The sequence below is a fragment of the Salvelinus sp. IW2-2015 genome, linkage group LG17 (assembly GCF_002910315.2).
Source record: "Salvelinus sp. IW2-2015 linkage group LG17, ASM291031v2, whole genome shotgun sequence".
In the NCBI taxonomy this organism is placed as follows: Eukaryota; Metazoa; Chordata; class Actinopteri; order Salmoniformes; family Salmonidae; genus Salvelinus; species Salvelinus sp. IW2-2015.
In genome coordinates this window covers 4,289,348-4,306,789 of record NC_036857.1, presented here as the reverse complement: position 1 = coordinate 4,306,789, position 17,442 = coordinate 4,289,348, and the positions used below count along the sequence as shown (strand labels likewise).

Here is a 17,442-nt window from a genome sequence, read left to right as displayed (position 1 = left end):
CCAGGACTCAGGTGTAGGATGAAGTTTCCCCTAAACACTGATCTAATGGTCATTATAAACTGGGTGGTTCGAGCCCTGAATGCTGATTGGCTGAAAGMTGCAGTACATCAGTGTGACAAAACATTGTTACTGCTCTAATTAARTTGGTAAACAGTTTATAATAGCAATAAGCACCTYGGRGGTTTGTGATATATGGCCAATATACACCACGGCTAAGAGCTGAGTCCTAGCMCYCCATGWTGCGTCRTGCTTAGAACAGCCCTTAGCCGTGGTATATTGGCCATATACCACACCACCTCAGGCCTTATTGCTTAAGTTTAAACCAWTTAACAGACACAGACAGGCATAGTTGAGCCCATGACCATACGGCTTTATTTCAAGATGTGGAGGGATACAGCTGCTTATCAGAGCTGGGCAACTACAGACTACAGATTACACTGTGGCTTTGTGACAGACGCATTAAGATTCTCAGCACAGAGGAACATCAGTCATCTCACAGTCAACTACATTTGTGCAAATCTACATTGTGATCTTAGCAGTGTTCTTAAAAGACTACAATTTAACATGCAAGAGTATTTCACTTGTAGTCATTCTACTATTCAGATTGCATTGGATCATCTATGGTATGTTAGTTTTCCAGAGTTCAGAGGCAGTTATATTGTACCTAGAAAGGACAAGGAATTGAAAGTTAAAACCATGCAGACATAAGTCAATAAAGTAAGGACAGTAACCTTACTGAAATGAAAGCAGGCCCTATGGTTTTGTTTGTTTTCTTACTCTAAAGCTTTTGGGGGTAATTTTTTTTCTCCAATAATAATAGCACTCCTAGAGAAAAACAAAGAAAATAAGGAAGAGCAAATCAAGACAGGAGCAGGGGTTGTTGTAATATATGGGGTGAAACGTACTTAAAAATGGGCCATGCTATCCGGTATCCTTCTGACGTCCCTACCCACCCATTGAAGTTAAAATGTAAAATGTTAGGGTTATGAGCAGGGACATCCAAAGGAACCAAGATAGCAGTGACCCATAAAAATGTGTGCCTTCCTTTCTGTTGAACATTRCTGGTCTTGACACAGACAATGGTGTACAAAAGAACAACTGATTTATGCAAACCACAACCAATGGTGAAAAAGGGAAACAGTGGTGGGCCAAAGAGAAATGGCTCAAAAATATACAATGCTTACATTTTTTAGGCTTCATATGCATCTCTCAATGCACTTATTCGTATGGAAAAATGGCACTTACATTTTTCAGTTTTGATTGCTTCTTTTGCACTTAAAATGCTTGATGGGTTATTTGCACATTTCATACCAAAATGAAATGTGAAATATGGTTAGATCATTTGGCACAGAACGGTTAAAAAGGCCACTATGTTTGAGATAGACAGTAGTAAAGAGTTGTAGAGACACTGTCTAAAAGCAAAGAGGTCTTTTTCACAGTAATAACCCAGAACGCTACATTCTGTGTCGACACATCAAATCCTAAATGGAATTTCCATCTGTGGCACAAGCTTATAGATCTGTGCCACTGAGTCAAAACACTTATGATTGAAGATTGCAGGGTTCTCGAACTCTGGTCCTGGAGAGCCATTAGGTGTGCTGGCTTTTGTTCCAGCACTAACACATCTGATTTAGCTAAACGTGATCCAGATTGAAGACCATGAGTAGTTGATTGTGTTGGGGCTGGGTTGGAACAAAACCCTGCTGTTCCCGCATCTCTCCAGGAGTGGAGTTGGGGATTCCTGTTCTAGAGACAAGTATTGGAAAAAGGAGACCGCTAGCCTTGGTACTGACAGCTACAGTAGGATGAGACTAGCACCCAGTCTAGGGGAGGAGCAAATTATTACAAAATAAGATACACATTTTTTGCACCCCCCCAAAAAAAACRTTTCACATCCTCACACTCAGTCTTYGTTTATTTACCGCGCCATGCCACGACGTAAAAACAGAGGCTGGAATTCAAATCAAACCCCCCATAGCAATGTTTACACAGCATCTTGGTTTTACAAATTACTGCACATATACACACACACAGATTATCTTAAACTGGAAGCATCTACCTGTGGAGTCTAGCTGGTGTTGGTTGRGATTTTATTTGACCAKGGGGAAAAAGAGCTACTGCGTAAATACTACAGGGTTCGATTGAATTGAGCCCAAAGCCATAAAAAAATAACCATGGAACCAAGGACCAGGTATGGTACCCCCATTCCCTGGACCCGAGCCTGCTCTGTCTCTATATGTACAGGTGTGGATGGGACCTGGTCTATCTGGCCATGCTGGAAAGGACAGAACTATAAAGCTCTCCAACCATACTATAACTTTCAGACATTAAACTGATAAGAACAGATCCTACATTTGATCTAAKCCAAAACGCAGACAGGGGGGGTCCCCTAACCCTTCAGTAAATTCAGAACAAATAGCCCATGTACATGCTCATTTGTTCTGTCCGTTTCAGAATGGCCCTCTAGTGACTACCATGTGGAATGAGAAATAAATATATAATACATCTTTGTACAGGGTGATAAAGGGGAAGAGGGTATCAGAATGGGGATGGGGGGGGGGGGCACAGTGTAGGTTTAGGAGGGGTGTTCTCCTTTCTCCTCTTCGGGTCTTACCCAGTACCCTGCTTCCCATGACTCTGTTCCCCTAACGCTGGTCCTCTCTGGGTGAGGGGTTGGAACCAGGACGTAGTGGTCAGAGTTATGACAGGCGGACAGAAACCAGCTCAGAGGACCCTGGATCTCTTGCTGGTTAATGACCCATGCTAACAGATGGGGAGAAGGAGATACAGACAGAGAGAGAACAAGAGGGATATAAAGTGAATCAGAGAAAGACTAAGATAAACATATCATATGGTAGTGTTTTATTAGAATGCCCATTAGTTGTTCCTGAAGCAGCAGATACTCTTCCTGGAGTCCACACAGAACATAACACAGAACATCAATAGACTGTTCTACATACATAAGATTAGATCCAAAAAAAGGTCCTACGGACAGTTACACGCATGCTTACATACACTATACATACACAAAAGTAGGTGGACACCCCGTGAAATTTGTGGATTYGGCTATTYGTAACGTGGCTCCGTCATAGGATGCCACCTTTCCAACAAGTCAGTTTGTCAAATTTCTGCCTTGGTCGACTRTAAGTGCTGTTATTGTGAAGTGGAGACGTCTAGAAGCAAAAATGGCTCAGCCGCAAAGTGGTAGTTCCAAACTGCCTCTGGAAGCAACGTCAGYACAATAACTGTTCGTCGGGAGCTTCATGAATTGCGTTGACATGGCCGAGCAGCCGCACACAAGCCTAAGATCACTATGCGCAATGCCAAGCTTCGGCTGGAGTGGTGTAAAGCTCACTGMCATTGGACTCTGGAGCAGTGGAAAYGCGTTCTCTGGAGTGATGAATCACGCTTCGCCATCTGGCAGTCCGAAATCTGGGTTGCCAGGGAAAAAAACACTACCTTCCCGAATGTATAGTGCCAACTGACGGTTGATGGAGGGGGAATAATGGTCTGGGGCTGTTTCATGGTTCGGGCTAGGCCCCTTAGTTCCAGTGAAGGGAAATCCTTTACACTACAGCATACAATGACATTCTAGACTATTCTGTACTTCCATCTTTGTGGCAACAGTTTGGGGGAGGCCCTTTCYTGTTTCAGCATGACAATGCCCCCATGCACAAAGCGAGGTCCATACAGAAATGGTTTGTTGAGAACAGTGTGGAAGAACTTGACTGGCCTGCACAGATCCCTGACCTCAACCCCRTCGAACACCTTTAGGATTAATTGGAATGCTGACTGCGAGCCAGGCCTAAATCACCCAACATCAGTGCCCGACCTCACTAATGCTTGTGGCTGAATGAAAGSAAGTCCCTGCAGTAATGTTCCAACATCTAGTGGAAAACCTTCCCAGAAGAGTAGAAGAGGCTGTTATAGCAGCAAAGGTGGGACCAACTCCATATTAACGCCCATGATTTTGGAATGAGCTGTTCTACAAGCAGGTGTCCACATACTTTTGATMATGTAATGTACATACATAGMCCTAATATGTGTTATGGGCGTGCTTTGTTCTTTTCTCAGAACAAACAAGCGAGAACAAAAAGAGTAGAGTATTAGAAAGACAGTGTTTTTCTCCTACCTTAGCCTGCTTGTAAAAGTGGGGAGCAAGCTCGACCAACCAGGAGGACTCTACAGCTGTGACATCACGCATGTAGTACTTAGAGGTCTGCACGACTTCATTGAAGACAACCCTGGGGGAGGACATGGCAGTGTTAGACGCATATATCTGGGAGATTCATTCCTCTCCTCTGAGACCCAGACATATTTGATCTATTCCAGAGCTCGAACACCTGATTCAGTCAACTATCAATTATGCCCTTGAGTAGATGAATCAGCTGAGCTAGTTTAGGGCTACAACAACATAGTGAAACCTCTGGGGTCCCCAGGGAGAGGTTTGAGAACCCTTGGACCAATGTAAAAGCCAAATCCTCACCACTTCGTAGGCTTCTCTCCAAACAGCACAGAGTTGGGATGGATGTGAAGCTCTCTGTCATCCCGTAGAGTCCTGGGAAACAGAAGGTGTGAGGGGATGAATTAACTGTAGAGACATTCAGCCTAGTCAAGGCAAAAGCAATGAGCAACAGTGTTTCAGGTAGTTGGTAGTCACCTGTAGGATCCTGAGTGGTGCATGCGGGCAGCGTTGGCAAAAAACCCAGACACAATGCATCTCAGGATCACATCCGGGTCACCTGGACAAGACAAAAAACACAATTTCCTGTTTAATTTGAACACCGTAAAGAGGYGCACATAAAGGATACAAACAGGACAGAAATGTGGGGTATACACACCTTCGCTGGAGGTGCGTGGCACCTTGAATTTATTCATGAGTCGTCTGAGCTGTTCTCGAACAGTCATGGCTCGCTGCAGACCCTTGTAGTTGAGGAAGTGTTCCTGACACCACTGAGAGCTCTTCTGGTGCTGGAGGGATGAGAGGGGGTAGACACAAACCAGTTACATGTATTTGACCTTTTGGTCTACCATTTAGGTTTTATTCCCTCTGGAAAATAACAAGGGTACTTACAATGAACAAAAATATAAACACAACATGTAAAGTGTTGGTCCCATGTTTCATGAGCTGAAATCCCAGAAAATGTTCCATACGCACAAAAAGCTTATTTCTCTCAAATTTTGTGCACAAATTTGTTTACATCCCTGTTAGTGAGCATTTCTCCTTTGCTAAGAAAATCCATCCACCTGACAGGTGTGGCCATCAAGAAGCTGATTAAACATGATCATTACACAGGTGCACCTTGTGCTGGGGATACTAAAAGGCCACTCTAAAATGTGCAGTTTTGTCACAGAACACAATGCCACAGATGTCTCAAGATGAGGAAGCGTGCAATTGGCTTGCTGACTGCAGGAATGTCCACCAGAGCTGTTGCCAGAGATTTGAATGTTAATTTCTCTAYCATAAGCTACCTCCAACATCGTTTTCGAAAATGTGTCCGTACGTCCAACCGGCCTCACAACSAMAGACCACGTGTAACCACACCAGCCCAGGACCGCCACATCTGGCTTTGTCACTTGCGGGAACGTCTGAGAACAGCCACCCTGACAGCTGAATAAGCCTGCACACTCACCAGACATGTCMCCCATTGAGCAYRTTTGGAATGCTCTGGATCAACATGTAAGACAGCGTGTTGCAGTTCCCACTAATATCCAGCAACTTTGCACTGCCATTGAGGAGTGGGACAACATTCCACAGCATGATCAACTCTATGCAAAGGAGATATGTCGCGCTGCACGAGGCAAATGGTGGTCACACCAGATTTCTGATCCACACCCCTACCTTTTTTAAAAAGGTATCTGTATGCATAACTGAATTCCCAGTCATGTGAAATCCATAGATTAGGGCCTAATGAATCTATTTAAAATGACTGATTTCCTTAGATGTAAAATCTTTTAAATTGTTGCATGCTGCGTTTATATTTTTGTTCAGTATAGTTCTCAGAAATGCAAATGCTTAGTAAAGCTGATCTTTAGCACCAAGTCCTGAAAAGATATCAATCTAAAATGTTATATCATTCAGAGTGTTTTGCTGTTCATGGACCATGTTCATATAAAAAGATTCAGGTTTTTCACTGCTAAACGGAAGGCTTCATTCCCAGCGGTGGCCCATACAGTGGCAGTGCCCACCTTGATGAAGGCTTCGTACACATTGAGCATGGTGAGATGATCTCCTTCCGCCACAGCAAACTTGCGATGCTCCCGCGCCTATGGAGGAGGGAGGAGGATGGGAGCAGAGAGAGAAAAAGAGACGGGGAGACATGCAGACAGAGAGGGAGACGAGAGGTGATTAGGATGGTAGATGCCGTGCTTCTCAGACACAGGTAAAAGCTTTGGAGTCTCGAAGCACAGAGACTGACATACAGATCTGCACAACAGAACATTTTAGACTGGGCATTCAACATGATGACATGTGCAACACTCACTGCTGGTTTCTTCTGATTGGCTGGCACCATGAAGATGTTTTGGATCTGCATCATGGCTGCTATGGTAACGATCTCCTTGGAACAGCCAAAGTTTCCTGACTCCAGCAGCATCTTGGCAAACATGGGGCTGAGGGGGAACTCTGCCATACGCACGCCCATAGGGTCAGTCAGACGACCATACTGGTCCAGACCCCCCAGGGCGTAGAGCAGCTCCAGGGCTTGGACCATGGACTGGGCTGGAGGAGGCTAGAGTGGGAACAATTATAAAGTTAGTTTAATACGCAGGCTATCAAAGTTTATMATTTGTTGACAACCAGTCTTGGTGCTCTTTGAGTCAATTCACCATCTTTCAGAATTGTGAGCCTTTCACAGTGCTCTTAATCTTGTGTACAGACTACTTCAGCATCTGACCAAATTCCAAAAGATTTTAGATCTGAGTAAACCCGAGATTACAGTGCTCAAAACAAAGTACACACATTGTACTGGATGGACTCACAGAGAGAAAGCTGAATCGCAGCACGTTGTCTATGCCCAGAGCTTTGAGCTGCAGGATGACAGGGGCCAGGTTGGTGCGCTGCATCTCGGGAACCGTGGACGCAGGCAGCTTCTCAAAATCCTCCTCTGGAGCACAGACAGGTCAGAACACACACACCGCAGTACAGGGCTGCATTCCACACCCTTCCCCTGCTGTCATTCACTCTCCATTGCTGATCTGAGAAAGCTTAGAGCTTTCTTGACACTTTTTCCCCCTCACCGATGGCCTTTTCTGATAACACACACACCCCCCCCTCCCTCACACATACACACCTGTGTATAGTCTGAAGCACTTCCCGGCTCGGTTGCGTCCCCCTCGTCCTGCCCTCTGACTGGCTGAGGCCTTGGAGATGGGCGTGACCACCAGCGACTCGATGGTAGTGCAAGGGTTGTATGCCCGCAGCTTGACAAACGCACAGTCGATCACAAACACGATGCCGTTGATGGTGATGGACGTCTCTGCTATGTTAGTGGCCACCACCACCTTAGCGAACCAGAGAGAGCGCTTTAACATAGACCGCCCACTCCTGTATATCCAATACAAGGCTTTGCAAAGGGGAATTGCACATTGTGAATTGATTATAAAGCACACGCTTCAGCCAATCAGATCATTTCATCCTGTGGCAAAAAGTGTTTTCATCGCTCGGTACTCTTAAGGAAGCTTACCGTATACCCATGGCTGTCCTATGTCCAAGCAGAGGTATAAAAGCATTCTTTGCCACAAACTACAATCTGGCCATCTGAGAACTTGACATTAACTTTTCTTTGCCACTTGTCCTTCAGATAAWTAGGACAGAATTTTTACTTGSCCAAATGTTAAAGTCACCTGTCACGTTACCCCCACCCCTGGAAAAGGGTCTCCAACACCAACTAGCGGGCCGACAGTTGGCTAACCCTGCTGTAGGTTATGCGCAAATGTTAAAAAATGCMATTWGCAGGAAAACACCGTTCTCAAAAGCCCACAGATTAAAATATCAGTTAGAATTTAAAGGGAGATCTAATGATGCATCAACTAGCATGGTTTACTAATATGATAGGTTATTATAACTAGCATGGTTTACTAATATGACAAGGATTATCATCACATAGCATGGTTTACTAATATGACAAGGATTATTATCAACTAGCATGGTTTACTAATATGACTAAGGATTATTATCAACTAGCATGGTTACTAATATGATAGATTATTATCAACTAGCATGGTTACTAATATGACTAGGATTATCACAACTAGCATGGTTTACTATATGATAGGATTATATCACTAGTATGGTTTACTAATATGACTAGGATTATCATCAACTAGCATCGGTTTACTAATATGACTAGGATTATTATCAACTAGCATGGTTTACTAATATGACTAGGATTATGCCTTTGGCTGCAGGACAATAAAATAACATTGATTTAAAACCAATAGAACATGAGAAAAAGGCTGGTTTCATTGTCATATTAAGCATTATAAAATACACTACATGACCAAAAGTATGCTCGTCTAACATCTCATTCCAAAATCATGGGCATTATTATGGAATTGTTCCCCCCTTTGCTGCTATAACAGCCTCTCTTCTTCTGGGAAGGTTTTCCACTAGATGTTGGAACATTGCTGCRGGGACTTGCTTCCATTCAGCCACAAGAGCGTTAGTGAAGTCGGGCACTGATGTTGGGTGATTAGGCCTGGCTCGCAGTCTGCGTTCCAATTCATCCCAAATGTGTTCGACGGGGTTGAGGTCAGGGCTCTGTGCAGGCCAGTCAAGTTCTTCCACRCCCATCTTGACAAACCATTTCTGAATGGACSTCACTTTGTGCACGGGGGCATGGTCATGCTGAAACAGGAAAGGGCCTCCCCCAAACTGTTGCCACAAAGATRGAAGTACAGAATCGTCTAGAATGTCATTGTATGATGTAGYGTAAAGGATTTCCCTTCACTGGAACCATAAAAAACAGCCCCAGATCATTATTCCTCCTCCACAAAACTTCACAGTTGGCACTATGCGTTCGGGCAGGYAGCGTTCCCCTGGCATCCGCTAAACGCAGATTTGTCTGTCGGACTGCCAGATGGCAAAGCGTGATTCATCACTTCAAAGAACAGGTTTCCACTGCTCCAGAGTCCAAYGGCAGCGAGCTTTACACCTCTCCAGCCCAAAGCTTGGCAATGCGCATAGTGATMTTAGGCTTGTGTGCTTGCGGCTGCTCGGCCATGTCAACGCAATTCATGAAGCTCCCGACGAACAGTTATTGTGCTGACGTTGCTTCYAGAGRCAGTTAGGAACTCGTAGCGAGTGTTGCAACTGAGGACAGACAATTTTTACGCGCTTCAGCACTCGGCGGTCCCATTCTGTGAGTTTGTGTGGCGCTAGCAGGGCAGAAATTTGACGAACTGACTAGTTGGAAAGGTGGCATCCTATGACAGTGCAACATTRAAAGTCACTGAGCTCTTCAGTACGGGCCATTCTACTGCCAAAGTGTGTCTATGGAGATTGCATGCCTGTGTGCTCAATTTTATACACCTGTCAGCAATAGGTGTGGCTGAAATAGCAGAATGCACTAATTTGAAAGGATGAACACATACATTTGKCCATGTAGAGTAATTCCCTCAACATTTCTATGGTCGTATTTTAGGCTAGGCTACTTTGAAACAAGGTAAGACATGCTTCATAAAATGACATAAAACATCCAGGTTTTAAACAATTAAGTMTATGGTTAAATAGTTTCAACATGATGACTGCCTCCGCTAACGTGACCATTTGATCTGAACACTACCGTGCCTCGAGTATGTCAACAGAATCAACTAGCATWATTTTTATTCTGTACAGGCTTCCTTCATGTCACTCTGTCATTTACATTAGTATTGTGGAGTAACTACAATGTTGTTGATTTGATCCATCCTCAGCGTTCTCCTGTCACAGCCATTAAACACCAACTGTTTTAAAGTCACCCTGGTCTCATGGTGAAATCCCTGAGTGGTTTCCTTCCTCTCCGGCAACTGAGTTAGGCCCCTGTGTCCTTGAAGTGACTGGGTATATTGATACACCATCCAAAGTGTAATTAATATCTTCACCATGCTCAAAAGGGATATTCAATGTCTGCTTTTTTAAATTTACCAGTAGGTCTGACTTTAACTGACTTGTCCGGAAGGGCCCATACAGATCCGAACACGACTGCTGCAGTAGAGAAAGAAATTTTATAATTTATGCTGCTGCTCTTGCTTTTCACAAGAACGGCGCTTTCTCTTGGTCAATCATAAGTCATCAAAGYGGCAATAGGCTACAGTCATAGAGCATCGCTCAGTGTGTGGCAAAAGTTAGGAGATATCTAATCAGTGAAAGATGGAATTAAAATTACGGAATAAAAAGGAGAAGGATAGGCTACAACGACCAAGAGCAAACAGGTAGGCAGGCTGCTACTTAATATTCTGAATGGAGTTATTTGTAACTAAGATGAGAAAGTGTATGAACTGCAGCATCAGTTAGCCTAGCTAGCTAGCTTAATTAGCTTCTCCTGGTTCGATGCAGTCCAAGACAGGTACTATGTAATCATATTTGATGATAAATAACCTASCTATGGCAGCCCTTAGTCTATTATAGCACGAGTCGGCTTGGTTGGTTGCCGTCTCTCCTCCCCTTGTCACTCGCTCACAGTATGCCCCCTCCCCCGTCTGCTAGAGTGGTACCTCTCTCCCTCCTCTTGTGCTTTATCAGCTCTGGTTAATAAAGTAGCTTTTCTGATGCTTTGTTCACCCAGAGCGGACTGGGATCCACCTAGGACTATATGGAACGTGTCCTAGATGTCCCCAGGTCCGTTTGGAACGGGTCTCTATATTTAAAAAGATTATGCATATTGGGTCCGGGTGGGAAAGACCCAGATCCATTTCAGAACCGGTCCAACTTTTTGAATCCGTGAAGACCACTAGTGTGAAATCTTTTTGAAGGCACTGTAGGCTTTTTATTTATGTACATTAAAACATGTATTCCAATGTTAGCCTCTCTGATCAGAGTAATTGTTTGATATTGGGATGTGTGATTTTATTTTCTTGTCCATTTGGACAACCTAAATCTATATTCTTCTTGTCCGACAATAAATAAATATGTCCATTTGTTTTTACTTGTCCCGGACAAGACCCTGCGTCTCTTTAGGACGCTGATAGTGATACATGCATCATATGCAGTACCCCTAGACCAGCTCTCACCAACCCTGGTCCTAGAGAMCTAGAAGATGTGCAGACTTTTGTGTCAGCCCAGTAACAAAACAACTAATTTAACATTCCATTGATCAGGGTTGATGACCACTGCGTAGGGACATTGGGACGGAGCACAGAGGCAGATTGAAATTCACCTTGCGGACAGTAGGGGGCGTCCTCTCAAACACCTTCATCTGGTCAGTGTAGGGCAGGCCTGCGTACATGGGCAGCACCTTGAGGTATTTCTTCATGCCGAGACGGCCCAGAGCTCTGGCCTGCTCCTGGAGCAGAGACACCACCTTCTCCACTTCCTCCTACAGGACACACACAGGTCACACACAGGTCACATGACAACAAGTACCCAGCTCAAAATCAAACCGTAAGAGAAACACACCTGTCCAGTGAGGAAGGCCAGAACATCTCCATCATCCTCAGTCTCATGGATCTTCAGCACCGTCTCCACTGTGGCCTTCACATAGTCTGGGCTGGGGACAGAGAGATAGGGGAGACAGTGTATAATGACTGGTCTGGGGACAGAGATAGGGGAGACAGTGTATAATGACTGGCTGGACAGAGCGATAGGGGAGACAGTGTATAATGACTGGGCTGGGGGACAGAGCGATAGGGGAACAGTGTATAATGACTGGGCTGGGGGACAGAGAGATAGGTGAGACAGTGTATAATGACTGGGCTGGGGCACAGATAGAGAGTGAGACAGTGTATAATGACTGGGCTGGGGCACAGAGAGATAGGTGAGACAGTGTATAATGACTGGGCTGGGGCACAGAGAGATAGGGAGACAGTGATAATGACTGGGCTGGGACAGAGATAGGAGACAGTGTTTAATGACTGGGCTGGGGACAGACGATAGGTGAGACAGGATTAATGACTGGGCTGGGGACAGAGCGATAGGGGAGACAGTGGTAAGGACTGGGCTGGGGACAGAGATAGGGGAGACAGTGTATAATGATGGGCTGGGGAACAGAGATAGGGGAGACAGTGTATATGACGGGCTGGGACAGAGGATAGGTGAGACGTGTATAATGACTGGGCTGGGGACAGAGCGATAGGTGAGACAGTGTATAATGACTGGGCTGGGACAGAGCGATAGGTGAGACAGTGTATAATGACTGGGCTGGGGGCAAGAGATAGGGGAGACAGTGTAATGACTGGGCTGGGGACAGAGGATAGGGAGACAGTGTATAATGACTGGCTGGGGACAGAGAGATAGGTGAGACAGTGTATAATGACTGGGCTGGGGACAGAGCGATAGGGGAGACAGTGTATAAGACTGGGCTGGGGACAGAATAGGGGAGACAGTGTATAATGACTGGGCTGGGGACAGAGCGATAGGGTGGACAGTGTATAATGACTGGCTGGGACAGAGGATAGGGGAGACAGTGTATAATGACTGGGGCTGACAAGAGATAGGAGACAGTTATAATGACGGTCTGGGCGACAGAGACGATAGGGAAGACAGTGTATAATGACTGGGCTGGGGACAGAGCGATAGGTGAGACAGTGTATAATGACTGGTCTGGGGACAGAGCGATAGGGGAGACAGTGTATAATGACTGGTCTGGGGACAGAGCGATAGGGGACAGTGTATAATGACTGGTCTGGGGACAGAGAGAAAGAGAGCGCAGACAATGTGAGGAGATGCTCAACTCAGTCTGTCCTGAGCTTGATTAATTCTGACACCAATTAAACATTAAGGATGTGGGGCTGTAGAATGTGATCATATGTGACAGGTTTGGAGTCAGAAGAGACGCTCAGAATTCCATGGAATACCTGACAGTGTAGAAGACGTCAACAGGGAAGGTACGTCCCTCCACCGTCAGAATTCCACACGTATCCTTGTTAGGATCTCCAGTCTCATTCAGGTTAAAGAACTCTTGGAATTTCTGCAGCCAAGGTGATAACATAGGAGTGGGTAAGATGTAACCAGTTAAACAGGCTTGTCACTGGCATGACCACAACAAAGGAGTTGTTTGTTTCTAAGACAAAATAGATATTTTATCCAACTGTATTTGCAAATGTGAAATGTAACTGTACCTAAATCGAGATTCGGCTGAGCTACACAGGGAACAGYATTACTACAGCAATTCTGAAAAAATCCTATGAAGCAAAAATTGCTGAGTTGGCTAACATAAAAACCATTTCTGCACAAGACAAACAAAAAAAATACAGCCTGATGTCCCATCTGGCTTGCTGACTGACGCATTCATGAGCCGACTGCACTATCTTGGTAGTACATTTCAGATGTCAGTGCACTGTGGTCTCTCATGACATTAGCTCATCTCTCCCGGTTCCTTTGTTTCTCTGTACTGAAGCATTACCATCTTAATGAATCAGAGAATCACCTTGGCATCCAGAGTGGCAGAGGCCACTATCAGCCTGAGGTCTCTGCGCTTCTTCTGAATCTAGAGAAGGATGAAACGAGGAGATAGCTTTATTTATTAGATTTAATAGATTTCAGATGCATTGTAAGCCTAACTGAATGCATGGTCAGTGGAAATACATTACAGTGAAGTAGATAGAGCTGTTAAAGCTGTGAATCCTTAGTTGCTACATACATTTCTTGACTTATAAATTGAACATACGCCCATTGATTCTTGAAGAACATAACTTATAAATGCCTGATGAGCTTAGTTCAACGGTCRTACCAATCAGAAACRCAAAATATAAGCTTGTTATACTCCAATGTTTGCAAACAAAGTCAATATAACATTGCATAGCCTCAAAACTCAAGTTTTTATAWCATGGATGGTCAGTCCTCAGATACATAGCTGTGGCTTTGAATTTAAGAGTGGTTTCATTTCTCCAGGCCCATCCCTCAGCTGTTTACCAAAACATAGGCAGGGTAAACACTTCTCTATCTTTTCAATTAAGGATTCCAACATTAAAGAAGACATGCACAGAAGCTACCTTCTTTAGCAGGCCGATGGCTATGTCCGTGTAGAGGGTTCTTTCATGGGCCTCGTCGAGCATTAGGACACTGAGGAGGAAAGATAGACAGATCCCTGGGGTTAAAACAGGATGAACCCAGACTGTGAATCCACCATTGATATTCAGTCTGAGGCTAGTATGGCGTAGCCAATACTAGATCATTTTGTTAGTGAGGTTATTCACCTGTACTTCTTCAGTAGAGGATCAGCCATCATCTCTCTCACCAGCATCCCATCTGTCAGGAACTGAGGGAGAAAAAGAAAATTCACATAAGGAAAAGATCCAAGGAATTGATGGTACCACTATGTGTCAGGGGACATGGCGACAGGCTGACTGTAGTACCTTAATGCGGGTGGCATGGGGGTCAGAGCAGTCATCAAAGCGAATGGTATAGCCCACCTCATGCCCCAACAGGGCTCCACGCTCTTCTGCCAAACGATTGGCTACCTGACAGGAAGAGAGAGGAAACAGCCTCAGTGCCCCCCTCTAAAAAGTGCCAAAATACAGTTATTTTAATAAAGTTATATCGTTCTTTGCAACTCTTTAAAATTATAAAAGGGGACTATTTGATATTCAGGGCAGTAAGCGGTCCAAAGGGCCGGCAGAGCTTAAGGAGAATGTGAGGGAGATAGGAGTACTTACTGAGATAGCAGCCACTCTACGAGGCTGTGTCACACCAATCACCTTCCCCTCAGCTGCCCAGCCAGCCTCCAGCAAATACTGAGGTGGAGAAAGAAAGGAAGGGGTAAGAGAGAGGGGAAGAGTGGGATGCAGAAGAGCAAGAGAAAGACAGAGGACAAGGGGGAGTGTGAGAGAAAGAGAGCGAGGGGCATCAATATAAAGTCTAGGACAGCCTACTCAGCAGAAATTAAGTCCCACTTGATTTGCTCCGAACCCTGGTTGCATAGAAGATAAAATGGCTMGTAAGCAGCGGACAAGGTCACTCTCCCGCTCCGTAAGAAGGAAGCTGTGTGAAGGGTATCAGTATACTGCTGCAGTGTCCAGCCTGGAGGCTGTTCTACTGGCTGCAAAACAACTCAGCTTCACTAGTGGAAGACTGGTGTGTCCATATTATTCTCCACAGTAATGAGTCAAGTGTTCCCCTACCCCAACTTCTATTTTAATCTGTCCTACTTCATGAGAATGGTCAAAATCCTTCATATTTAGTTAGAACTAGCCAGATATGAACTGCTGCTTGAGCCAACTCTGTCATTGTCAAGCCTGGCTACTGTATATTAGCTTATCCAAACCTGGGGGATCTGTGTAGTCTTCCCACATCCTGTCTCTCCTACGATGATCACTGTCTGGTAACTCTCCACCAAGTAAAGGATGTTGTTTCTGTGCTGAAAACAACATGGCAGACATGTCAACAGGGCTCCTATGATTTTAGTAGAAACAATAAAAAACACTTTACTAATGACAGTTGATGAGCAACCTTGAAAACAGGAAGTTTCTGTCGCTGCTTCTCGATGGACAGCGCGGTGTGAGGGTTGAAAATTATGGGGGAGCCTGTCGTTTCTGTCGTGACATGCCGCTCCTCCGATATCCCGGGGGCCTCCGAACCTTAGACACAGACGATGATGATGATGTAGGATAATCAAAGATCGGCGTAAATTCATGATCAACCGTAATCAACGCCGCAATGAAACAAATACAACATTGATAAGATGACCTAACACCACAGATTGTTTCTCTGCATAGTGAAATACTGCTKACAGCTTGGATTCAGCTAACGTTTACATAACTAACGCCTGATATGATGACGGGCCAATATAGCTATAGATACATTTTTACTGCAAAGGGACGTGCAAAATCCTTATGCATAACCGAGCGGGAACCGAATGATAGTAACTAGCTAGCTAGCTAGTTAATTAGTTAGCTAGTTACACCCCTTTACAACCTAGCCAATGTGGCTTGACAACGTATATTTTGTCATGTTGGGCAACTTAAATACGTTCTCAATCCTCAAGATATCAGTAACTAGTTACTAACGTTACCGTTAGCTAGTTAACGTTATAACTAGCTAGTATCATGGACAATGGACCACAGCAGTAACGTTAGCGATCATAAYACAACGCAGGCGGGAAAAAACGTTGGTTATCTGCTATAAATGTCTTACGCACTAATTCACATGCACAAATGAATACACTTTTTACGTGAAACAACCAAATGCATGCAATCATTGTCTAATTTAACAATATTGSGCTTACCCGGTTTCCAAAATTTCATCGTGGAGAGGGGGGCCGCCATCTTGGCTTCTACGTCACACATTTTTTCTAGCCTAATGGTGCGTTCAACACAACTGAGAACAAGGAAAAATACGAGGTCAAATCATGACGTCRGTAATCTTCAGGTCAGAAAGTCGGAGCTCAAGCAAGATGCCCGAGTTTATGACTTGGAATTCCGAGTTGGATGACCGTTCAAAACTATTTTTCCAGGTGATAAGAGCTCCAATCATGACGTGAGTAATATTCAAATCAGAAAATCCGAGCTCAAGAAAGATACCCGAGTTTAGGACTTGGAATTACGAGTTGGATGACCGTTCAAAACAAATTTTCCAGGTTGTGCACGTTTTTTACGAGTTCCCAGTTGTCTTGAACACACTGAGGTCGGATGTCGGATATTTCGATTTCCGAGTACCCAGTTCCTAGTTGTTTTGAACGCGGCAAAAAAAACATAAAACGCGGTGTTAGGAATATAACGTCATGTTTACGGCGAGATTCCTTGAGTGTTTATTATTTTGACCACAATATGGCACAAATGACCATAGGTTAAAGTGAATGCTTTATGCTATATACAGTGTATATATATACAAAACATTTTTTATGATTTATACAGTACATACAGTGCCTTGAGAAAGTATTCATCATACCCTTTGACTTATTTCACATTTTATTGTTAAAGCATGAACAAACAAACAAAAAATCKCAACCATCTACACACAATACCCCATAATGACAAAGTGAAAACATGTTTTTAGAACTTTTTGCAAATTGATTGAAAATGAAATACAGATATATCTAATTTACATAAGTATTCACACCCCTGCTCAATACATGTTAGAATCACCTTTGGCAGTGATTACAGCTATGAGTCTTTCTGGGTAAGTCGCTAAGAACTTTGCACACCTGGATTGTATAATATTGTTTTTTTAATTATTCAAGCTCTGTCAAGCAGTGGCGACTTACCAGTAGCCAAAAGAGGAAATTGCCTCAGGGCTCACATCATCAAGGGGCCTCTTGAGCTGGGCATAACTTAAAAATAATAATACTAGCAATCATTTAAAAATAT

General features: G+C 44.2%; 1 protein-coding gene and 1 pseudogene across 1 annotated transcript; both read right to left on the bottom strand.

The window, feature by feature from the left end:
• Positions 1–349: 349 nt before the first annotated feature.
• dhx35 (DEAH-box helicase 35) lies at positions 350–16,488 on the bottom strand. Its single transcript, XM_024005540.3, has 20 exons — positions 16,362–16,488; positions 15,587–15,714; positions 15,402–15,494; positions 14,794–14,871; positions 14,494–14,598; positions 14,335–14,396; positions 14,131–14,200; positions 13,566–13,625; positions 12,994–13,106; positions 11,597–11,687; positions 11,358–11,516; positions 7,293–7,503; positions 6,982–7,106; positions 6,486–6,731; positions 6,190–6,267; positions 4,842–4,971; positions 4,661–4,742; positions 4,487–4,558; positions 4,133–4,244; positions 350–2,763 (listed from the first exon to the last, which is right to left on the bottom strand). The coding sequence occupies exons 1-20, from the start codon at positions 16,420–16,422 to the stop codon at positions 2,725–2,727; spliced, it is 2,115 nt and encodes a 704-aa protein (XP_023861308.1). The 5' UTR covers positions 16,423–16,488; the 3' UTR covers positions 350–2,724.
• On the bottom strand, positions 2,279–2,384 carry LOC111977300 (U2 spliceosomal RNA; annotated as a pseudogene).
• Positions 16,489–17,442: the final 954 nt, after the last annotated feature.

What these genes read in the sequence shown, in the direction of transcription:
- dhx35 (XM_024005540.3), bottom strand. Translation starts at nt 16,422, where the DNA reads ATGTGTGACGTAGAAGCCAAGATGGCGGCCCCCCTCTCCACGATGAAA. An exon ending in CGCCCCCTACTGTCCGCAAG is followed by an intron (nt 7,504 to 11,357) that starts GTGAATTTCAAT and finishes TGGTTCGCTAAG; the next exon opens with GTGGTGGTGGCCACTAACAT. An exon ending in CACCACTCAGGATCCTACAG is followed by an intron (nt 4,559 to 4,660) that starts GTGACTACCAAC and finishes TCTGTTTCCCAG; the next exon opens with GACTCTACGGGATGACAGAG.